The sequence below is a fragment of the Setaria italica genome, chromosome III (genome assembly GCF_000263155.2).
Source record: "Setaria italica strain Yugu1 chromosome III, Setaria_italica_v2.0, whole genome shotgun sequence".
NCBI classification, from domain to species: domain Eukaryota; kingdom Viridiplantae; phylum Streptophyta; class Magnoliopsida; order Poales; family Poaceae; genus Setaria; species Setaria italica.
The window spans coordinates 50,095,358-50,119,415 of NC_028452.1; the positions used below are offsets into that span (position 1 = coordinate 50,095,358).

Sequence of the window (24,058 nt, forward strand, 5' to 3'; positions counted from 1 at the left end):
GCAAGATCTTGTGTGGCCTTTCAAGTGCACTGACCACAGTTTGTTTTCTTCTTGCTGCAGCTAAAACCATCTGAATCTTGTGGTGGTGAATAATGTCCCGCTATTTTTCAACATCTGTGATGGTCCTTGCATGCCAAATTTCCAACCCTGCGTCTTCTTCACCAATGTAATCATCTTTCTTTCAAATTTCCTAGAATGTCATATCTAAATCCTTATTACAATGATATAAACCATGATATTTTAATGCTCATTCTATCTTAAGTTTTCATGCATATCTGTTAGGATCCCATCATTCTTAAAGTTTGCCTGTTAGAGAATATTAACTGGAACAAAAACTTCTTACATTTGTTCCAATATCATGAGAAAGTTCCAAGTGGACACAGGAGATATCAAATTCGTGCTCTCTGGTGCAAACGTATAATGTGTCCTGGATTGACATCACCTGGCGCAGTGTCTATATTGTGTCCGCCCCAGTTTACCAACATAAAACCAATCCTCAACAGAAGACAAATAATTTATGCGACTTATTTGAAAGTGCAACAGGCATCAACTGGGCACTTGCTCATGTTGCTGATTCAATTCAACACAGATAATTCCAGGAACCTCGCAAATATATGTGGCTCACTTGAAAAAAAAAATAGCAGAATCTAAACCTGCAGAGTTACAACTGGAGAACTCTTTTGCTGATGTGCACCAGAAACCAAAGTAGGTAATGCAGGGGTAAAACAGCATCAGTGTATGGAAGCATAACACTTCCCTTCTGTCAATTATCAATCAGGGACATGGAAACATATTATTCTGAATAAAACTCGGTATGTGCCATTTCTTTACTGCTATCTATAACCTTTTTTTTTGTTCACTGGATGTAGTCATCGTTGTAGCTGTCGCTGATCACCGAGACAAATCGCTCGAGCCATGGCAGCTGATGGAGGTCCTTCATGGTGTCAACAATATACGAGTCGGCGCAGCGGGGTGGCGATTGGCAGGGGTTGTCTCCCAGGCTGAAGCCACCCGCTAGGAACCTCTGTATGAGTGCCAGCTGCGCACGCTCCTGCTCCGAGTACCCCTCGACGGCGGCGGTTGGCATGCAGTCGAATGTGTCCCACGCCCAGATCTCGGATGCTGCTTGGCTGGATCGTGCTGCGGAGGATGGCTCAATGGCTTCATCGTCCCAGAACACACATTGGCATGTTTGTACACCGCTAGCAAAGTCAGCGCCACAGGAGTAGCAGAACTCATGCCCACACCTGCACAAGTGACAAAGTGACCTTTAGTACCTAGATAAAAAAAAATAGCACATGTATTTTTGAATCAACCATCTTTAGTGCATTCATTTTTGGGGCAACGGTCATGTGTGACGGCAACACAAAACATGCTTCACTACTTAAAAGCGGCAACACAAAATATGCAGTGTTGTTTATGCTACAAGTTTTGTATGACATCATTTTTGTCATGCAACAAATATGCAGTATTGTTTTGGGAACCAGAATCATGCAAGACCAAGTGGCAATCTGAATTAAATACAAACCTTTTCAAGACAAGCAACCATGCTTTCACATTTCTACAACTAGCAGCTACCACATTTCTATTAATTTTGGAAAACTTCCAATATTGGATTCTTAGCTAAACTATGAATGCTTACAGTACACTAGACGTAATCATCGTTTCTTTATGGGTCGTAACCAGTAGCATTTGGACAACCTGACCTCGGTTCAGGTATTGGATACTTTTGACAAAACCAAGGAAACCAGGAAATAAGTACTGCTTACTGATTTAAACAACAGTATAGCTCAGTTCTATGCATAAAATTGTCTAGTTTTCTCTAGACATTCCATGCATCAGACATAAGAGGACATGTGAAGATTATCGTCTTCTAATATCTGGCAAATATGTAAAAGGCAAACATGGAGATCATACCAGCAAGTCATATGGAAGCAGCCTTGTGTTAGTTCAATCATTCGTCGACATCTCTGACAACGCCTCCACCTATTGTTTTGAGCAAGCCGATGCAAAGATAGGTCTCCAGCATCTCTTTCCTCGACAGGCAAGCTCTGGTACTCATCACAGCCCATCATGATGTGCCATGGCACTCCACAGTTGATACAGATATCTCTATGGCATTCTGGGCACTCAACACAACTGAGATCTGACTGACTTGATGAACTTGCCCGAGAAAAGTGCTGACTAAGGTCTAATAACACTGAACAGTTTGGAAAGGGACAATAAAATCTCTCCATGTCTGAGGTGCCAGCTTCTGCGAATGCTCTCTCCAGGGAATCATAGCTACTAACTGGAAGGAATGACTTACACTCACTAGCTGAAATTAGATATTTACACCTTAATTGCGGACACCTTATAGGCCGCTTTGAGGTCAGCAGCTTCTCTTCAACATATGCAGCCAGGCAATTATAGCAAAATGTGTGTGAACAACCTGTCTTGATCATCTGAGAACCTAGTTTTTCCTCACAGCAGATCGGGCAGGTGCCAACCTCATAGGGAGAAAGATACCTGATGCCTATCGCTTCTTTGGCCAACTGCAAGGGCCTCTCAAGTTCAAAGCTAGGAAGCAATATCAAATCAAAGTCTTCCAGCTTATCAACTAGTTCAAGAATCCTGTGGCCTAAAGCTACCAAAAGCTGGTCTTCAAGAATTTCAGCTTCTGCTATCTGTCAGAACAAAAGCCAATAAAAAGACATGCCCAGTTATCAAAAGATGCACAGATGTCAATTTGATGCACGTACACAAGGGAAAGGCAACTGAACTGAAATTGCATGACGGTTAGTGAGTACTCTTTAGGTAAGGGGACCAAATTTTAATGAAAAGCGTATAAAACCGCAAAATACATACAGTTAAATGTTCAAAAGCGTAAGCAGCAGCAAAATTAGAAGCACGTGGAGCATACAGCTGCGAGTCCTTGCATATTCACCACCATTCAAGCATTTTAATCATCTCAATTCAAGTCAATGTGTTCTTGAGTGTAAAGTTTTAATACAAAAGTGCTCAACCAGTAGCATTTGTACACATAGCCGATTAGCCATTGGACTTGCCAACAGCATGACTATATCCTATGAGCCTATGCCTGATTGAATTGGTTAAATAACTAATTTGGGGTCAGCCAATAGCTCCAGAAACAACAGCAACATAGACAATTACTATATGCATAATTCATTCGTATATATAAAATTATGCACTTTCAAAGCTGAAGAAAGATTGATTTGCACCCACTCACCACTTATCAATGCAAATTTAGAATCTGTGTGCTCGTTTTGAAGAGCATGTTTACAGGCATCAGGCCTATGAAATCTCCAAACATAAAGCACACTATGCGAAGTCCTATTGCAGCAAGTAATACTTCAACGAGCTGACTGAAAGTAGATGCACTTCGAAGCTGATGAGGGATTGATTTGCAACCACTCACAACGTAACAATGCAGATTTAGAATCTGTGTATTAGTTTTTTTTTAAATAACGTATCTAAGACATTAAGAGTCCCAGTCAAGCCTATGAAATCTCCAAATATAAAGCACAGTATGCAAAAAAAATCGTCTTATTGCAGCAAGCAATACTTCAATGAGCTGACTGAACTAGATGCACACTTCACCAATTCTGCGCAAGCAATCAATTATGAGAAGACAAAAGGCTCTTCTTACCTGAAAGTATAGCTTCTCTGAGTTGGTGAAGGCGAAGATCTTCCTTATCCCATTCTGCAGCGCCACCAGCAGGCCATCCATGAGTGCCAAGTGCTCAGCCACCAGCTCCTCCACATAGAAATCCAGCTTCTTCTGCACCTTGAGAACAGGCACTCCTGGCGACCTCTCCATCACCACTCCAATCCCAGACAATTTCTTCCCCTCTGCCTCAGGGCTTGACACGCCCTTGAAGAACAGGCGCACTGAGGTCTCATCGAGCTCCCCCTTTGTGACACCGGCCGTGAAGGACTCCTCGGTGTCCTCCCACTCCTCCTCATCCCCACAGCAGCTCCTGAAGTCATCTTCCCCCCTCGAATTGCCAGCACCTGCCTCAGGTATCCTCTCCTCCATCCTCAAACAATGAATGACGAAATCCCCGCAACCAATTGAATCAGAATGTCCTTCCAACCCCAATTCCAGCAGCAATCTCCATCAGTAAGGGCACAAGCAGACAGCAAGGAAGCAAAAGTTCCCACCAAACGAGCCCTTTTGAGCTGAGGACCTCACCTAATCCCAGCCCCGCGAAGGTGGCCTGTTCCTTTTTGCCGCAACTACTCCCGGGCCAGCACCAGTGGCCTACCTACTAGTGCAGTGACAACCCCACAGCACAGATTGGGCGCTCCGGGATTTCGGGTCAGAAATTGATGGAGGAAACGGCCAGGAAGCACCAGACGGAGCTCCAGAGCGCGAATTCCAGAGCAGCGATGGCGAAATTGGCCGGGACGGCGACCAAATTGACCCAGACGCTGGAGCTCTCCCCGATCCTCCAGTTCCTCATACGTGACCGGCTCGGTAAGCACTCGTAAGGGGGGGAATTCACCACCACGAGGTCCTGTTCTTCTGCGAGAAAGAAAGGACAAGGGGTGAATTTTGAGGAGTTGCACACGACAAAAGCTGCAGCAGGTGAATCGACTGGAACTCCTAAAATCAACGAACAAAATTCAGCGAAAGTAATCGAAAAAGAAAAAGGAAAAGAAAAATAGAAGGAGACATTACGCGCGGGCGCATCTGCCGGCAATTTCGCCCAAAAACTCCCCGCGAACAGATCTATGAAACGCCCAAGAAGAAGGCGAAATTTGGGTCCAAATTAAGGGCAGGAAAAAATCACCGGCGTCAAGAGAAACGCCCTCGCGGCTGCTGCTGCTCTTGAACCAAGGAAAAAAAATAAACGATTTTCCTGAGAAAAGACGGTAGGGTGAAAGGAAAAAACGCGGGGCGAGGAGAAGTGCGAGGCAATCGGCTCCCCCCGGGGGCAGGAGGAGTGAGTGAAGCCGGATTTAGAACCTCGCGCGCGAAACAGGGGAGTGGGGAGAAGACCGGGGGGAGGGGAAATCACCTCGTCTGATGACCGGGGAGGGAGTCACGTCGATGGATGGATGGATGGATGGATGGATGGATGGAAGGGAGAGGGCCTGACCGCCGCCGGGCCGGGTGGCCTCGGTGAGGAGGAGGAGGTGCGGGCGTCGCAAATGGGGACAAAGATGGGAGCTTTTCCGGCGGCGGTGAGGTGAGGGGGAGGAGACAGGTAGGAGAGGTGCCTTTCCTGCGGCAGGGGGCGAAGAATTTATTCCTCCCAGGCTCCCTCCTACCGTTCGAGAGGAGTGGCGTTAAAGCAAGCGCCCGTCGTAATTATTCCTCCTCGCAGACCGCAGGGAGGCCTGCTAGTGGGCCGGGTTGAAGTGGGTGGCTGCCTGCAGAAGCAGCTGGCCTTGGGGCCTGGGCGGTGGCCGGTGGGCTGATTGATTGATCGGGAGGCCCACGTGTCAGTGACAGAGAGCCATGGCAACGGGACGGGACGGGGCGTCGCGGCGCGGCTGCCACGGTGCACACCGTTGCAGCGCTGAGGCGGCCGACTCGGTGGGTTGCTGACACAGGCAGCGGTAGCGACGGCACAACCACCTGCTCTTCGTCTCAACCTCGTCGGTCATCACCATCATCATCTCCCTCTCATGCTCCAGAGGAGGAAGAAGGAGAAGGATTAACAGTGTGCAAGGAATCATAAGGAGTCTACTAGTACAGTACCGTACCAAAGATTATGGAATCATTAAGCACTGCCACACCTGTAAAACACTGTCTGCCCTGTAATAAACAAGAAGTTAGTACTGGTTGCTTTTTATTGGCTCGTACGTTGCACTGTTCATGGCATTGGCACTTTGGCAGGCCAGGTTGGTTTGCAGGCTGTCCCTGAAGCTGTTGCTCCCGTCATACCGTCAGCAGCTAGTGATTCGCCAGGTCCCTGTCTCTCCCGATCCGCCGCTAGATCTCTGCCATTAGTCATGAGTACGTGTGCATTTTGTCAATGGCGTGCATAAACCAGCAAGCATTTGATCGATGTAATCTTCCTATGAATTGCAATGAGAATGTAAGGGTCACTCTCGGAAATGAGCTCGGAATTCCAAAACCACACAGAAGAAAAGTTGAGCTTGAGGCTTTGGGGGGCCCAACCGCCGCCTGCCTCAATCTTATCACCATATGCATCTCATCGCTAGCGACGTGAGCGATGGAGATTCTCCAACTGATCGATTGCAGGACCCTGCCCTTGTCATTCCGTGAGGCCACGACGAAACGGCCGGTCCATAGATGCTGCAGTGTACTTTACTCATAATAATGCCGCACTCTACTGACAAATTTTTTAGATGGCACTGACATTATAACACGCATGCGTAATGTTGGTTTCTCTTCTGATGATGCGTATTGTGCGTCGTGTCGGCTGCTCCAAAAACAAGTGCTTTGCACGTGCACGTTGCATTGTGTCTGTCAATGCAGCAACATCGTTACGGATACTCCGTCGGTCCCTTCGTTTCAAATTATAGATTTTCTAAGTTTATACTAGATTGTTTTAATTTTTCTAGATCTCAAATTCTAAATTTTTAACTAATCAGTAATCTAGATAAAGACATGCACTTAGAAAAGTGAGAGCACTACAGATTACTGATTAGGAACCATAACATAACTCGCACTACTAGAAAAAACACCTCTCATCCGGAAGGTTAGTACGGTCACTTTTTGATCCGGTACATGTTAGCTTTAGTACTGAGTCTAACGGATAGCCCCCTAGGGGCCTCCGTGATCCCCTTTAGTACCGGGTGGAAGTCCCACCCGGTACTAAATCCCCCCTCCCCCACGCTGCTCCTCCGTGCGGCGTTCTTATCTTATCCCGTCGCCCGGCCCCTCCCTCCACGCTCTCTCACTCTCTCTCCCACGCGTTCTCCCTCCTCTATCTCTCTCCCTTCACTCCTCTTGCCTCCCCTTCCCTCCCCCCTCCGCTCGCCCCTCACCGGCAGTGAGGAGCAGCGGCGGGGTGAGGTGAGGTGGCGGCAGTGGGCCGGGGCAGCGGCGACAACGCAGGAGGGATGCGGCGGGGCGATGGCGGAGGGGGGCAGGGCCGGGCGGGGCTGGTGGCGGATTTTTTTTAAAAAAAATTAATACCCTCTAGTATTGGTTATTTCAACCGGTGCTAAAGAGGTCCCCCTCTAGTACCGGATTGCTAGTACCAGTTGCACAATTGGTACTAGAGGAGGAGGTTCCGAACCATTAGTGCGATGCAAGCATGCATGGAAACAAAAACGAAAAAAAAAAGAAAAGAATCACTTGCTTGCAGTTGGCTCCAAAACACTTGCATATATAATTGAACAGCTCCATTCGAGAAGATGAATGAATGAATACACGTGACAACAGTATGGGTAAGATTCTTTCCTTCCGTGGCGTGGAGTGGAGCGTGGAGACGGTTGGGCTGCAGAGAAAAGAGATGCACCGGAACAGAGCAAACACGCTGCAGGCTGCGTTCAGCACAAGGAGACAAGGGAAGGGTCAAACACGTGGCGCGGATGGTAGGTACCTACAGGCTACAGTTACCTCCACTAGCCCCCTCTTCTTCTTTTACCACACCCACCGTTCGAGGCGTTGACAGTCACTAATCATATTTTTCACTCATGTTAGGATCCGATCATGCATGGTTGGCAGCACGTACAATTCCTTCTACCATTCCTGTCTAGTTCAATTGTGCAGCACGTACAATGTCCAAGCACAAGAGAGCTCTGGATTGGACGATGAAGAAGAGGCACTATTGGCGGCAGGCCGCAGGCGTACGTTCATTGCCGTGATGCATGGGGTTAGGAAACTTTTTCATGCATAACAGTAAGGTGCATGCGCTCCTGGTTGGACCGACCAGCCCCACTCACCGACACACCTGGCCCCACCTAGCTGCTCAATAATGCTACTTATCAGTAGTACTGTCCCAGAGATTATCAAATCATCATTAGACACTGTCAGTCAGCAACACCTGCTAATAATGCTTCATGTATCTTCAATTTCTTTGTTCCTGCACCCACACATGATGACACAAGCACACTGACTCGCTCCCCCTCGCTCAGGATAATAGCACAAACACAACCACATGCAGCATCGCCTAAACAAAAACTAATAAACTAAACAGAAGCAGCCAGCAGGATTAGTAGTCAAGCAACCTTAGTATACAATTATGGTCATTTTGCTACCAACTGACACGGGCAGTGATATGATGATGCGCAGCATAGTTAGGGGCCAGGTGTCAGTCAGTGAGCAGTGAGTATGCTTAGTTTCCAAGCGACCTCTTGCATTGCATCGGGCGTATCTGCCGTGCATGTGTGGTTGTGTACGTGTGCATCACTACAAGAAGGATGTTACGATTTGGACGGTGGCACATGCATCGGAGCCGTGCTTAACCCGGCAAAGATTTGATCCATGCAATCACCATCATCTAAATGCATCTAGGTGCCACGTAATTGAGGTAACCGAAAAGACCACTGCATCTCGTATGCCATCGATGCCAGCCTCCATGACTGGGCTATCTCTTGGGCTATCAGCGCCCCGCCGGCCACGGGCACCAGCAGGGAGATCGAGGAAGTCTTCCGCGACGAGTTCCGGCTGCGCTGTCGTCACCAAGCATCACCCAGGATCGCCGCCGGGCACACCAAAAGTACCAGAAATAGTCCTTCTACATGTGCACTAATTCACATGTAGATTAGAAGATCAACTCGTCAGGACTTCTGCACCTAGCCGGTCAGGCCGGTCCTCGTAAGAGCACCGCGAAAACCTACGTCCACCATCTCGGGAGGGATCCCGTCAGAGATAGTGAACCTAAGGTTGCTCTGAGATCAGCAGGCTACTCAGAACGTTCTCAACCGTTGTCGAGATGAAGGAGAAAAGCAAAGGGGTTGGAAAAGCTAAGGTTTGGAGATAAAAAAATGTAAAAGATATGTCTGTTGATTGGGTGGTGCCCCTCAATCAGTCAAGAACCTTTATATTTATAGGGTGAGAGGTCTTTTCTCGTAAGAAAGTCCCGTTTCAACTCCAATTCGGTCAAGACTCTAAGATTCGTCTCGGACTCCTGGTTTGACGCGTGGGGGGCCGTAGCACACGCGGATGCGTTCCCACCCGGGACTTCGATGACGTACGCGCCTACGCCAAGGATTGCACCGGGCCCGCCTAGGACCCCTTCGACTGAGCCGACCACGCCAGCGACCACCCAACCGCGCCAGCAAAACTGCTCCGACTCCTCGGACTGTCCATAAAGACCGATCTGACCGGCTGATCCAGCCTAGTCAGCATTGCTGCCACTTTTTTTTGCTAACACCTTCCTTACCAGATTCAAGCACCGACACGACTGCGAGCGGGCAACCAACCTGGGCTTCGTGAAGAGACATGGCATCGACATCCGCTTCGTCAAGTGGCGGAGCTTGCGCACGCACGGCCAAGGGCATCTCCATGCTCTTTCGTGTCAAGCTCTGGCTTGACGGAGTGCCCAGGCAGGCGTGGGATGCGGACATCGTCAAGCGCGTAATTGGGAGGCGTTGCTCGCTGGAGAAGGTCGAGACCGACCTCATCTTTCCGGCGGAGACAAAGGTGATCCACCTCTGGGCATGGACTGCCAATCCGTGCCTGATTCCAAAGAGAGTTTGGCTCATCATCGCAAGCAGAGCTAAAGATCCGACGCTTTCGTCAGTGATGGTGAGAGAAACACCAGCGGAGCACTGGCAGCAGGGGCGCCAGTACCCAGTGCTACTTCACCTGGAGGAAATACACGACTACACCATGGCCACAGTGGATGAGCATGGCGTGTTCTCACCCGCCAAGCGTCGTCTCCCCCCTGGGCACCTGGGCGTTCTTGATGGTGAACCGGCGCCAGCACCAGCGGTGGAGGCCTTCCCAGATTCACACTGGGACCGTGCAGATGATGGCAACTACAGGGGCGACAGGCGCTCTGATGGCCGTGAGGTCAGGCGCTCACGCGGGCGCTACCACAATGACCATCCTGACTTCGAGCGCTTCGACCGTCACAGTGCAGCACTTTGTTGGAAAGGAACAATTGGATCAGGGACCTTGAGCTGCGTCACATATGGGCAAGCATTTCAACTTGTTGGAACTTCATCCGGCAAACTGGCAGAACCTGAATCGCTCGCTGCAGAGGTGGTGGGAGGACGACAGAGCAATGATGGCAGCAGCTTGCTCTTTGTTTTGGGCCTACTAGATAGAGCAGGAGGACATCATATGATGGGCCTCGATTTGACCCAACAACATGATGGATGCTGTCTGTGCTGCTGCTTCGTAGGCCGGACTCGCCGCAGCAAACAGCCCAGCACGGCCTACTGGGGAACTTCGTGCTGACCTGTCCCAAGGACTGGCAGTCTCACGGACTCACGGTAAAGGTAAATTAGCTGCTGCAGGATTCTGAGGGCGTGTTTGATAGTAATTCTTATCACATCAAATGTTCGGATGCTAATTAAGAAGATTAAATATGAGCTAATTATAAAACTAATTGCAGAAGCCTTGGACTAATTCGCAAGATGAATCTATTAAGTCTAATTAATCCATCATTAGCAAATGGTTACATTAGCACCACATTTTTAAATCATGGATGAATTAGGTTTAATATATTCATCTCGTGAATTAGCCTCCATCCGTGCAATTAGTTTTGTAATTAGCCTATACTTCTAATTAGTATCAAACATCCGATGTGATGGAGGCTGAAGTTTAGCCCATGTGAAACAAACACCCCCCAGGCATCATGCTCATGCAACATTTGCTGCTGTTCCTGTTCATGGTACCAACAAAAACATTTTGCATTTTATGTTACATCAATGTGATCAACTATCATTCTTTTTGCAAGCAGTCCTGTCCAAACCAAAAAACAAATCCAATTGTTCCAAACTATGGAACACCAAGTGGTAGCCAGCGCCCGCAAGCTTGGATATCCTTGGCTCTTAGGTCCCGTTTTGTTTCCCTCCATCAGGATTGAATAAGTTGGATTACGGTCCAAAAGCTAACTTTTTCACATTATTTGCGTGGAATCATGTAGAAAAAAAGCACGCATACGACGTTGTAGTTTCTTCAGCAGCCTGAGGTGCGGAGTGACGGCTGTTGCTGCAGCGCGGGGAGCGACAGTGGCAGATCCCTTTTTTTTCTCATTCTTGGCCTGCTCCACATCCTCCGGCAGCAGCGTCGCCCAGTACCAGTACGGCGCCAATGAATGGATCGGAACAGCCGGAGTGGCGGGGCAGAGCGAGAGCCGAGAGAGAGAACGACAGATCGATCTGACCGGTGATCAAGAGGTCGAGACCGTGGCTGCTGGCTGGCCTGCCGGACAGGGCCGGCGTGCGATCGATCTAGCGAGCGAGGCGCCCGACGGCCGACGCCGGCGCCGCCTCAGTCCTCACCCACCGTGCCGGCGAGGCCGCGCTGCGTTCGGCTCCGGGTCCGGTGAAGGAGCAGCAGGAGGAGCAGGAGCCAGCTGCCCCAGCCCCGTCGGCAAACCCCGACCGTCCCCCAACCGCAGCAGCAGGCACGCAAGCAGAGGTGCCCCACGGCTTCCGTGGTTTTCAGCCGAGGCGGATGGTCCCCGACAGCGAGCGGGCCCCGTACCAGCAGTAGCCACGCCATGATGAGCCACGGCTAGCAGTTGGCTGCCGCCCGTACGCCGCGCTCCACCACTCCCACGTCTCCACCCCCGCATCTCGTACTCGATCTGTCTCTCTCTAGATCTCGGCACAGCGATCCATTCCTGTCGACCTCTCTCCTCTGTTGGATGAACCATGTGGGCCATGTTTAGTTACTCCCAACTTTCAACTTTAACATTATGCAAAAAGAAAATTTTTCATCACATCAAACTTGCGGTAAATGCATGGAGTATTAAATGTAGATGAAATTAAAACTAATCGCACAGTTTTGTTGTACTTTGTGAGACGAATCTTTTGAGCCTAATTAGTCAATATTTGGACAATAATTCACAAATACAAACGAAACGCTACATTGTGCTACAGTGCTAGCACAATAATTTTGCATCTTCTAAGGGGGTGTTTGGATACGAGGTGTTAAACTTTAACAGTGTCACATCGGATGTTCGGATGCTAATTAGGAGAACTAAACATGTGCTAATTATAAAACTAATTGCAGAACCCTGTGTTAATTCGCGAGACGAATCTATTAAGCCTAATTAATCCATCATTAGCAAATGGTTACTGTAGCACCACATTGTCAAATCATGGACTAATTAGGCTTAATAGATTCGTCTCGCGAATTATACTCCATCTGTGCAATTAGTTTTGTAATTAGCCTATGTTTAATACTCTTAATTAGCATCCAAATATCCGATGTGATGGGTGTTAAACTTTAACAGCTGGTTGCCAAACAGGCCCTAATTCGACCAACTAAACAAGGCAGTCGGATCGATGGGGGGCTTTTCCCTTGGTTGTGAGTGAAACAGTGGACCAATCCATCCTGACAAAGGGGGGGAGGCCGGCGGGGAAAGGGGGAACGAACGATGCATTGCTGCTTTATAGCCACCATGCATGCCACGTCAGGCGCCATGATCTTTTACTTTCCAGCTCGTATATATTTTTTTTTCCTGCTAGTAAAACTCGCATCTTGTTTTTGGTTTCTACTTTTTTTTCTCGACGGCAAGGGCATGCGGCACCGGTGCCTGGTTACACGTGTACAACGGCAGGTTGCAGCCCAACACACAACGAACGCGGTTTATTTAACTTGGCACGCACGCATTTATTTAAACAAATTTTATCCCCATTCTAGCTATGACGTACTACGTAGCGGCCAAGAAAGCATAGGCCTTGGCTGGTGACCGTTGACTTGACTGCTAGCGCAAGGCGAGCCATCAGCCATGCCCATGGAGTCCATCCATCGGGGTTGGTCAAGTCAACGACGACGCTACCTGCCCAGCCCAGCCCAATCCGTTGGTCTGAAACGTTTGCTGCCGGGGATCCAAGGGCCCTAAAAAAAACAAGAAGAAACAGAAGAAAAAAAGGAAATGTTTGCCGGTGCTCTCGGAGGCAGCAGGCGCGCAAGGACGCCAAATCGGACGGCAGCCTCCAGATCAGGGGCCGTGACGTCATCCCCCGAGATCCGATATCTCCAATTAAGATCCTGTCAGATAACTAGATCGCGTGATATCCCGAGTATTTTCATTTTCCTTCGCTCAGGAAAAGAATGGCCACGCGGCCCCCTTCCTCTCCCACTGACATGCGGGCCCGCGGTAACAAACATTCTCCAAACTGCCCCTAACGAACCGGCCACGATCCCCGCCGCCTCCGCCTCCCCCTTTCCCCCATTCCCCCTTCCCGTGCTATTTAAAACCCCTCGCCGCCTTCCGCCGCACCCAACCGATCCGATCCCCTCCCCTCCCCTTCCCCCGCAACCACCGCCGATCGCCCAAACCCTAGCAAGTAGCAACCCAAGCAAGCGGCGCCGCCGATCGCCATGGACTCGGACCAGGAATCCTGCAGCGACGATTGGGTCGTCCTCGACTCCTGCACCTCCTCCGACGACGACGACCGCGTCCTCGCGCTCTCCTCCGGCTGCGGCACCCCCTCCTCGGGCTCCGCCACCGACTCCGACTCCGACGACGACACCACCGACATCCCCAACCCCATCCTCGCCGCCGCGGCCGCAATCGCCGCCACCGCCGCCGCCGACGACGCCGAGGGCGTCTACGCGCTCTCGGACGCCGAGGACGACGACGCCTACCCACCCCCCTCCCCGCCCCTCCCCAAGCCGCTCGCGGGCCTCTTCCACCACACGCTCGCCCGCTCCGTCAGCTACGTCGCCTTCGACCCCGTCCCCGGCGCCGCCGACGCCCACCACGGCGCCAAGCAGCTCGTCCCGGACCCCACCTTCTCCGCCCTCATCAGCGGCGACGCCGGCGTCGCCGCGCTCGCCTCCAACCGCGGCCTCGTCTGCCTCCGCGGCGCCGCCCGCGGGGTCTACTACGTCGCCAACCCGCTCACCTTCACGGTCGCCCGCCTCCCCCGCCCCAACCTCGACCACTTCGCCAAGGGGGACCCCGCCGTCGTCATCACCTTCGACCTCGACAACCGCGACGACTAGGAGGACGAGGAGAACTCAGCCACCGCCGCCGACGACGGCCGCCGATTCTACCGCCACTACCACGTCGTCGTCGCGTTCCACCTCGGGGACGGCATCTACGCCTTCGATTCGTTCTCGTCGAGGACGTGGGGCTGGACCGTCGGCACCGGGATCGTCGCCGCCGAGACCGTCGTGTCGTCCTCTGGGGTCGGCGCACTCGGGTGCGCGTTCTGGCGCACCACCATGGGCTTCTTCCTCTGCTACGAGCCCGTCTCGGGATGCGCGGACCTCGTCCCCGCGCCCATGGAGGTGCTCCAGTGGCCCAACTGGGAGCTCGGCGAGATGGAGGGCAAGCTCTGCGCCACCTGCATCGGCGAGCGTGTCAGCGCCGTCGTCATCCATCTGCCTCGACTTCGCGCGCCGCAACTCCGACGGCGCCGTCGCCTGGACTCTGGGCGGACACTTCGAGGGAGGCTGCCTCTGGGGACGCCAGGGCGTCATGCTGCTTCGATCGCAGGGTAAGGCCGAGGTCGTCATGTGGGACCCCAGTGCCGAGATGGTCGTCGCCATGGACCTCGAAGGGCGCACCACGCGCACCATCACGTTCATCCCCCCAGGCACCGGATACTGCGCAGATTTCATCCCCTACGTCAGCACATTGGCCGCCGTCTCTGCATCCGGGTAAAACTTCCATCCATCCGACTCCCTGCATTTTCATCCTGCACTATGTTTGGTCGATCAATTGAATGTCTAGATTCCTGCTTGCAGACTAGTTTCAGCAATTTCAGTGTTGGTTGATGAACGGGGTCATCTGAGTTTGGTAGTTACAGGATGCGGACACCATTTGGAATAGTATGATTGTTAGATTTTAAAATCCAGTCCATGCAAATGGTACCCGTGAATTCAATTTGGTGCGTGTTTGGCTTAATTGCATCAGCTACTAAATCATGTAACAACTGCTGTCGAATGAAACTGCATTGGTCCCAATTAGAATCTTGTGCTGCAAATTCGGTTTTGTCTGCTCATATAGGCTAGGTAGCTTGCTCTATCTGTCAATGAATTGATTAGCTTTCATTCACATGCTGTGCTCCTTTTGGTAGGCTTTTATTAAATATTTTCTGTTGGTTTTTACTATTACCCCTGTTGTTAAAATGAGGGGAGAGTTCCAGTTTGTCTTGTATTTTGGTCTAGTTAACCAGTCTAGTAAAACAGAAAACCTGTCTGCAGTGCACAAGCAGAGTGTCTTAACAACTCTTCTTTAACATAACATGGCAACAAATGATGTTATTTGATCTCATTGTAAAGTAGGGTACTTCTGTCCATATTCCTGCTTTGCCTTTGGTTATAGTATCTTCGATTGGCTTTCGAGCTATCAGAATTCAGAAATAGAATTCAGAAATTAAGATGTGTTGGTTTCGTACTTAGGTGCTCTGAATTTGGATGATGGTTTTCAGATTTCGCAGAAAATATTGTGACATTGTGGCATTTGATATTTTATTCATATATGATGTTATAATGCACTTTTGGCTGTAATTGTTAAAAGAGCAATTTCATCCTTTCCAGCACTGCATGTCCAATAGTTTATATATCATGGCTTAATAATTCATTAACTAGAGTTGGGTTGCTTTTATGTTTTTTCTTGTCCAGTAATGGGTCGCGTGCTGAGCCTAGGACTAAATCTACTAATGAGGCTGGAGCAGCGTATAACGCTAAATCTACTAATAAAGCAGGTGATGCTGAGACATACTAGAGTTGCAACAGCTAAATCTGTAAGTATCTTTACCCTCTGAAAGAACCTCAAGAATCTATACTTATATCTTTTTTTTTTATTAGCATGTATTGCGCCATTCCATCTGAGTTATGATACCATTGTAACGTCGGCTGCAGGTACCAAACCTGGAATGATTCTTTGATACTAAGGAATAATGAAGCTTCCAGATGTGTGCAGCGCATAAGAGAAGCAAGAAGCAGCATTCTTTGAAGCAGTTTTGCCTGCTAGTATCTCTCATGCATCTTTTGCACTGTCTAGTTGTGGTAAAAACCACGTACTAGCTAGCTCTCTTAGTGTACAAATGTAGGGTTAAGCCGGTCTGTCAAACAGTAAGTCCAAAACTGGTTTAGCTAGTAAAAACGCGGGTGGAACTAATACGTCCTCTTGTGGTGTGACAGTTCGAACTACGACTTGGTTCTTTTTGATGCGGTTGTTTCTGATGTGTTTGCCTTTCCTATTTGACTTTTTTTGTTTATACTGCGCTGTGCCTAGTTCGTGCAGTATTCTGCTAGTGTTGGCTATTTTTGAACTCTCCTTTGCAGCTTCAATCTGCTTGAGTTTTTGTGTTTTGTAGAGCAGGAGGATGGCATTGTCAAATTAAATTCGTTCATTGAACTTTTTAGTACCACTAGATTGGTGTACTTGGAATTGTTGCTGTTTTAGAGAATATAAGATGGGAGTGCAAGATCTTTTGTTGGTTGCATACTGGTATTGCTTATGTTTGCCATTCAGTTAAGAGCAGGCAGTTGAATCTTGTGAAAATGGTCCTACTGTTCTTGTGAATTTTTGCCCTTATTCAGCCGGCTTATCAGCCACCGAACAGTGTTTTCCTCTCACAACAAATCAGCCGTTTCAGCTTTTCAGCCGGCTTATAAGCTGAAGCGAACAGGCCCATATAATAAAGCTCCTATACCTTAGTCATCTCCGGCTTGTTTCACCACGTAAAAGCTCATGAACATAGCTGCTAGTATATCTGATACTGATGATATCCCAGTCACCTGAGTCCCCTTTTGTTTTAGCAGTATCAGTATGCAATTGTAGGGGGCACTGCGTGTCCTCGAAGCCTAAAACTTATGCTCCTCGTAATAGCATCCCTGAATATTACAAAAGAAGCTGTGTGTTTATGCTTATTTAGAATAAAGCATTTATATAAACAAAAACATTTTGTTGGAACGTGGCCAGAAAGTACCAAGTGACCATCCTATATTAATGAAGCCATTTGTAAAGCTTATAAAGCCATTTGTAAAGCTTATAAAGGATCTCAGAAAAACTGTGTATGCGCTCATCCCGAACCAAGAAAGAATTTGTGTATTTAATTTTCAGAGTTATACTACAAACAGAAGAACTCTGAAGGACAAATTATTTTCACCGGAGTTCTTATTCTGAGTTCTATCAAATGGTATTGCCCCCTTTTTTTTTCCCTCCTGGGACAGAAACTTATTACCCTCTCACTCATTCACAAAAGGAGATGACATTGCAATCCATCAGAAAAATTAAGTGCAATCAAAATTCTAACTGTTGGGCATGATTAAACAAAAAAAAATTACGCATTTAAAGGGTCTATCTGGTTTAGATAAGATCACTACAACTGCAGTGTTTCAAAACAATGGTTATTTCATACATTGAATTGTTGGTTCAAAACACAAATATGTGTAAAATTACAAATGAAATAAAGATATTTGCATCAAGATACCTCTTTCTCATGAACAGTTCCTAGAATTTGACATCTCACAATTAATCGATTGCCTAAGCAAATAGCATTTGACATCCCAGAGCCGCCATATGCTTGGCTCCAGCCTGAACCCACAGCTGACCTTCCTTGACGATGATGTTATGTAGCGTACATTCAAAATGACCAGTGACGCCCTTAGTTGATGCAAAATGGGCAGGTATGCATGGATACCATTTGCATAACCAGAACAAACCTATTATACATAGAACAGCACAAACCAATTCAGAGGTGCAACCACGGATATACGTATCAAACAAACAAACAAACAAAAACAAGCATGCTCAGATAATGACATTCACCAACAGTAATGAAATTGCTCAAAAAAACTGCACTGAAAATCACATTGTGCCCAGAACAGCAAAAGCCTAAGCCTAACCATGTTCAGAAAACCGTAACTAACAGGTTCAGAAAACACCATTCGTACACCAATACTGAAATTGCTGTACTTTCAAAAGCTAGGCTGCATTACTGCAAGCAGGCATGCTCAGTGGCCGAACATACATTCCAAACTACCAATCACGCTTGCACTGGCAATCACACTATGCCCAGAAAAGCCAAAGCCCAACCATTCACACTACCGATCACGCTTTCATAATAGAAGTTTGATACTTGATGTATTACTATAAGAGGATTACAAGTGCTTTGTATGCCAATACCTATTTTGATTGTTTCATTTGTATCATCAAATATCACCGTAGCGTTAGCACGGGCACCATACTAGTTAGTTGATTGGAAACGCTCTCAATTGTGCAGATGTGCAACAGCACCCTTCACAGTCTCGGAGAACGAACTCCGAGTTGCAAGACAGGCCACGGGTAGCAAATGATGGTCACACACATCACCCATGGGCAAACTCATTCCCAGCCAACATACAAACATGTAATGAGCATGCTGTTCTGCCGCTCCGCCCGCAGCTCTGCCGCTGGCCTCGAGGTGTTCCGGCCTCAACGATGCGCATGCTGATAGCGTTAGCGCCCTTCTGCTGTTCTGCAGAAGTTGATGGCACCTTCAGCCTGACAAAAAATGCCCTTGAGGTGAAAAACGTTCGGAATTTCAGACGGCAAGCTCCTTGCAGCTGGTCCTCGATGCACGAAAACATCTCAGGAGAAGCAAACGTGGCTGGCAGTCACAGTTTACTGCTGTCGTCAGACATCCAATCGGAAATGGATGGGAAAGACCCCGCATGATCTAAATGCTCAAAATTGTTGCTTTCAGAATTGCTTTCATGATTCAGCGTATAAGATGACATCTCTGTGATGTTTGCTGAGGTTACACACACACACCGGTTTGCTCTATATAGGCCCAGTAATGCCTAATGGCGTTTACAGCTCAGTAGTTCATAATAGGTTCATTGCACGCTGAAATGCCTGTCATTTTACAATGGACAGCAATATAAATGAGACACAGTAGTTTGCTATATGATTAAATGAACCCTTGCGAAGTGAAGTATCTCTACAGTCTGGCGTGATGAGTGTTTTGGAAGATCGCAAGGCAAAATGGTAGTTGACCATCTGGTACAAACAATTTTGTCATGTATGCTCACATGATATGAGTAAGAGACAATCGAATTTGTACAAGGAACTCCAGTAAAATTTTATTAACCTTCAATCCATTGGGCTCATACCCACATTGCAATGAGAAACAGAGGCCTTGATGCAAATGGAATGGATCAATGGGACCTGACCTCAAGGGCTTGAAATGGGAAAGAGAGGCTTTGTGGTGTGTAGGCCGAATAGGACCTGGTTTATGAATGGGCCGAAGCCCAACAGGAGATTGTGTAGGGGAGAGAACAGGAGGAGGGTAGAGGGAGGAAGAGAAGCGTTGAGGCAGAGCCAGCCGCCTCCAGCTCCGGCAGCCCTCCCAGCAAGCAAGGCGGCGGAAAGAATGGCTCTCCGGCGCAGCGTCGGATCCCTCGCGCTCCGCTCCGCCGCCGCCTACCTCCGCCGCCACTGCCCCCTTCCCCCTCCTCCACCCGCCCTTGCCGCCCCCGCTCCCATCCGCCGCCCGCTCGCCCCGCAGTGCCGCCACTTCGCCGCGCCGCCTGGTACTCAGGTACGTACCCGCACCCAACCCTCTCCCGCGAGGAAAGTTCTGCTGCTGCGGCTGCTTCCTTGCATTTATTTCCCCTTCCTGCATCCCCTGCCTTGTAACCTAGCAGCTTGCTATCTTCTTCTACTGGGGAATTTTCGTGGCTCCTGCCCTGTGATGATCCATTCCCGTCTCAACTTTGTAGGCCAATAGGAAGGGAGGCAAGGAGGACGACGATGACAAAGCGGGCCTCCGCATCAACAACGCCATCACCTCTCCCTTCGTCAGGCTCGTCTCAGATGATGGCCACAATGTTGTCCCCAGGCATGAAGCGCTGCAGATAGCTGCCAGGAAGGACATGGACTTAGTTGAGGTACGCCATCCACCATGTATTCCACTGACGTCCTCTTTTCCCCCAAACCCAAATCTCACATTGTTCTAGTGATTTGATTCCTGCACCCAATCAATACTGCTTATCAAGTAAAGCTCTTATTTTTTCAGTAAAAAGGTCACGCGTGACTCATGACACTGCCTTTACATACTATCAAGAATTGGCCTGTGGCAAATCTTAATAGATCACATGCCATGACTTATATTGTATATGCATCCTTGCCGGACAAGCTTAACAACTAAAGTTTCTCAAACACAATATCACATCAGACTTGCTGTCCTGACTAACTTTCTCATTTGATATGCCATAATTGCTCGAAACAAGGAATGCAATGGAACTGCCCATTTCCTTGTAGTTTCCCTGAATATGCTATCGCTATCAACCTTGAGGAGAAACAAGCGTGGTCGTTTCTTCTAATTGCTTAAATTATCTTCATGCTCATGGTTATCTTCCCGTGCAGGTCGACAGAAAAGCAAACCCTCCTGTATGCAAAATCATGGATTTTCACAAAGAGAAGTATAAGAAAGAAACCAAAGAGAAAGAGCGATTGAAAACCAAGGTATCTACCCCTTCAGTGAATTTTCTATCTATTTCAGCCGTACAAAATAGAATTACACATCAATATAACTGCACTTTCAATTTTGAGTGTCCAATATATGCAACAAATACAGTTGTATTATCAAATCTAGACTCCATTTTAGTTGGCTAGTTGTGAACAAACAATTCATCGCATCTCTTTAGCTCTTACAGTTAGCCTGACTCTTATAGATTTCACTCTTGTATCAATAGGATCATTACAAGGCAAAGATAATATCTGAGTTTGCATGAAAGCAGTGGCATCTGTTTAGATGGATCATTGTACACATACTTAATCATGTCAATAGGATAAGAACAAGTTGCTTTGTAGGGGTTATAATCATGAGCAAGGTACCTTTCTGGTCGTTGAGTGAAAATGACCAGATTTTTTGGGTATTCCTTTTTGGGCCTGCCATCTATTAACTTCTGCCGATTTGAGGCTCTTAACTAGTAAGCATTTAAGTTCGGAGCTATTCAAAAGAGTGGTAACCATATTATCTCCTATTGTAGTTGTCGTACTTTTGCTTGGATCATGTCATATTGTAGAACTATTCCGGTTGTGAACTTTGTATCTGTGCCTCATTTTTGCAGTCTGCTATTGTCTTACGTGGTGGGGAAAACAAAGAAGTGCGATTCAAGGGGAAAACAGTAAGTTGTTTTTTTGGCTTCTATTACTTATGTGACTGTAGCCTCGCCTTGGCAATAACAGTTTATCAGGTTCAGATATAGAGTAGCGTGCAGACTTGATTAATACCTCATAACTGGAGTATAGCTTGTTTGGACTGCTGCAAGCTTATGTTCTGTTTATTTGGATCTATATGGACAAATAGACCCAATGCCTAGTTGAACCTGAATCACTTTTCTCAGGCCAATTTTAAACTGTTTCAGCATTTAAACAGTTCAACAGTTACCAACATTGTGATCATTTTGGAGACCTTGTGGCATGCATCTTTGTTGACAAACACTAACTTTTTCATGTAGGAACTAAAAGATTTGGCAGTGAAAGCAGATGCAATTACCAGATTAATGGAGCGGGGTTACAGGGTGAAGGTGAGTTTTTTCTTCTTTGACAGTTATTATTTATTCAGTTCTGCAATACTCGTGGCAACACAATTAAATCATTCTCAATCAGCTATTCTTTTTTTTTTCCTAATCTCATGATGATTCATATAAAATGTTTTGTGATGTTTGCTGGACAATCCCTAACAAATTGATGCACATAGACACAAGGAAGCTAATTAGTAAATATTAGCAAGAATGAAAAGGAAGTTTCTGTAGATCTGTTTTCAAGTATAGCATGATCTGTTGCATCTTGCAGGGTTCAGTCTTAGTTTTTATGGACGTTCCTTTGATTGGATTGTTTCTTTTTCTTTTTCCATTTTTTGTGTGTGGTGGGTGGGTGGGGGTGGAGGAGTCTGGCATTTCTGATGAGACACAGAATTGGCTCATTATGATCAGAATAGGATTAAGGCTACGATGACTATGTCTTTTTCAGTGGAGATGATTGGTGGCCTTATACGATGTGGGTGTCATTTTTACAAATGTGCTCTGAATGAGCATCCCTATATCCATTTGCAACTAAATCTCCAACTGTGTTATCCTTATTCAACATATCTGCATTTTTTATTCATAGTCATATGCATATATTTATCCTAAACTTTTAAGTACGAACTCTGAAAATCTCAATGACGTTCCTATTTGACAGTGCATGGCCATGCCCTCAGGTAATGAAGGAGAAGATTTAGGAGCACCACTATCTCGGTTGTTAGGACTTGTGAGTACTCTGCCCCTTTTCCCCCTGTTGCTCATTAACCAAATGCCATCAAATTCATTTTGAGACTAGATGAGGTCCTGGTAACATTTCCAATTCTGTTGTCAGTAAAAGCTTACATGTTTCAATAAATCCCATCAATTGAACAGATACAAGATGTGTGCATTGTCGAAAGTGGTCCACACTTAGACTCGAAGCATGCATACGTTATTGTCAGGCATGTGAAGTTTGCAACAAAGAAGGGTGGAAAGAAAGCCAGCAAAGCCATGGAAGATGCTGGAAAAGGTACCCACAGTACTGCACCTGTTGCTGGTAATGATAGTGAAGATGAGACAATTGAATGTGGTGGGGAAGCTGTTGAGAAAACAGCCACCCATCACTCCAGTGATTCTCCCATCCAAAAAGAAGGGCAGGATAGAAGATTTAAAAGGGAGTTGAATCGATCGAAACCAGATCCAGGGGCCAACCGTGAAAAATTGCACAATGCCAATGCTGGGGGAAGCAGAATGAATCCTGGGCAGTGGGGACCACAAGCATCTGAACGTAGACTTGGTGATGTAAACCCTGGCATGGAAAGGCCAGAGAATAGCACGCAGGATCAAAAACCTGGTGAAACAAACAGGTATGCTGCTCGAAAACAGCCGATGAGAGGAGATAACAACCGAGGTTTCAACCAAGGAAGACCCGTGCAAGATGGTAGAAGTGAAAATGCAGGCCGTTATGAAAACCAGAGACCTCCTCTGGAGCAGCAGCATAACCGACCGTTACCAAGGTTCAACCAAGGTGGATTGCCACAGGATCCAAGAAACGACAGGAGAGGTCATTTTGCATCGAACAACAACAACCAAAGGCAACCTGCAGGTGGTGGTGGTTTAAGCAGCGATCCTAATCAAACAAGCAAGAGTTTTGGAATCTTTAGTAGTACTCCAAAACCTGCCTCATCTGATATGAGAAAGACAGATGGTGCTGGTACTGCTAGTAAGCCTGGTAATACCGACTCACCTAAAAGCTTTGGGATTTTTAGTTCTAGGAAATAAGTGAGATAGCTTAGGGTTCTGTTCTACAGAAGACTGGGGATATTTAATTTGGCGCAATAAATCCAATCCTAGTTGTATGGTTTGAACCTACAGACATGGATGGGGTGTTTTGGTATTTTAGTAAGGAATTGTGGAGGATTGGCATTCATTTCAGCGTCAGCAGATGTGTTGTTTCGGTGATGAAAAAAAGGGACTTGTTATAGGCAAACTTTGAGAAACATTTTTTTCTTGTGGAGGAGCTCTTAGCTTGTTGACAGGTTAAATTGCTACTATCGCCTCGTTGGAAGAACAATTGTATTGAAAGCAGTGTACCAACCACAGGTTTCATTTTCCATACTATAGTATTTTTGTTTAGATGGTTGCCATGATAATCAGCTGTATGAACATGCGGAAGCTAATGCAATGTTATTATTATTGTTTGGGGCCTTTTCTTTGGGTTCGATAAGATGCCCAGGAAGCAACGAATTTTGTAGCTTTGGTTGGCTGTCTCCAGCTCATTAACCAGATGCCATCAAATTCATTTTGAGATTTGTTGAGCTCCTGGTAACATGTTATTGGGAGGCACGTGACGTTTGCAACAAAGATAGTTTTGGGATTTTCAGTAGTACTCCAAAATCTGGCTCGTCTGAGCAGAGGGAGACAAATGGTTCGTGTACACCTAAAAGTTTTGGGATTTGGGATTTTTAGTTCTAAGAAACAAGTGAAATAGCC

At 47.4% G+C, this 24,058-nt stretch overlaps 3 protein-coding genes across 5 annotated transcripts; 2 read left to right on the top strand and 1 right to left on the bottom strand.

Annotated features, from left to right (window-relative positions):
- Nucleotides 1-509: 509 nt before the first annotated feature.
- On the bottom strand, nucleotides 510-5,278 carry LOC101768242 (ATP-dependent RNA helicase DEAH12, chloroplastic). 3 transcript variants are annotated; one of them, XM_012844822.2, is made up of 5 exons: nucleotides 5,025-5,278; nucleotides 4,196-4,528; nucleotides 3,650-4,089; nucleotides 1,918-2,666; nucleotides 822-1,247 (listed from the first exon to the last, which is right to left on the bottom strand). In XM_012844822.2, exons 3-5 carry the CDS (start codon nucleotides 4,037-4,039, stop codon nucleotides 857-859), a joined length of 1,530 nt encoding a protein of 509 aa, XP_012700276.1. In that variant the 5' UTR covers nucleotides 4,040-4,089; nucleotides 4,196-4,528; nucleotides 5,025-5,278; the 3' UTR covers nucleotides 822-856. The 3 variants fall into 3 exon arrangements, with proteins under 3 accessions (XP_004963281.1, XP_012700276.1, XP_004963280.1); XM_004963224.3 differs by having other exon boundaries at nucleotides 510-1,247; nucleotides 3,650-4,528; nucleotides 5,025-5,277; XM_004963223.2 differs by lacking the exon at nucleotides 5,025-5,278 and adding an exon at nucleotides 4,685-4,833 and having other exon boundaries at nucleotides 3,650-4,528.
- Nucleotides 5,279-13,319: 8,041 nt separating this feature from the next.
- On the top strand, nucleotides 13,320-16,515 carry LOC101769461. The gene is given in 4 exon segments (XM_022824765.1): nucleotides 13,320-14,440; nucleotides 14,442-14,722; nucleotides 15,689-15,810; nucleotides 15,929-16,515. Coding segments are annotated over 3 exon segments (1,389 nt in total). The 5' UTR covers nucleotides 13,320-13,435; the 3' UTR covers nucleotides 15,792-15,810; nucleotides 15,929-16,515.
- Nucleotides 16,516-19,350: 2,835 nt separating this feature from the next.
- On the top strand, nucleotides 19,351-23,773 carry LOC101769863 (translation initiation factor IF3-1, mitochondrial). The gene is made up of 7 exons (XM_004963226.2): nucleotides 19,351-19,596; nucleotides 19,778-19,945; nucleotides 20,424-20,522; nucleotides 21,131-21,187; nucleotides 21,521-21,589; nucleotides 22,245-22,313; nucleotides 22,460-23,773. The coding sequence occupies exons 1-7, from the start codon at nucleotides 19,429-19,431 to the stop codon at nucleotides 23,345-23,347; spliced, it is 1,518 nt and encodes a 505-aa protein (XP_004963283.1). The 5' UTR covers nucleotides 19,351-19,428; the 3' UTR covers nucleotides 23,348-23,773.
- The last annotated feature ends 285 nt before the right edge of the window (nucleotides 23,774-24,058 follow it).

Excerpts from the sequence above, each read along its gene's own strand:
- LOC101769863 (XM_004963226.2), top strand. The coding sequence starts at position 19,429 with ATGGCTCTCCGGCGCAGCGTCGGATCCCTCGCGCTCCGCTCCGCCGCC. Across the intron at positions 19,946-20,423 it reads AGGACATGGACTTAGTTGAG|GTCGACAGAAAAGCAAACCC; the intron begins GTACGCCATCCA and ends CTTCCCGTGCAG. Across the intron at positions 21,188-21,520 it reads TGCGATTCAAGGGGAAAACA|GAACTAAAAGATTTGGCAGT; the intron begins GTAAGTTGTTTT and ends TTTTTCATGTAG.
- LOC101768242 (XM_004963224.3), bottom strand. The coding sequence starts at position 4,039 with ATGGAGGAGAGGATACCTGAGGCAGGTGCTGGCAATTCGAGGGGGGAA. Across the intron at positions 2,667-3,649 it reads CAGAGAAGCTATACTTTCAG|ATAGCAGAAGCTGAAATTCT; the intron begins GTAAGAAGAGCC and ends TTGTTCTGACAG. Across the intron at positions 1,248-1,917 it reads TGCTTCCATATGACTTGCTG|GTGTGGGCATGAGTTCTGCT; the intron begins GTATGATCTCCA and ends TCACTTGTGCAG.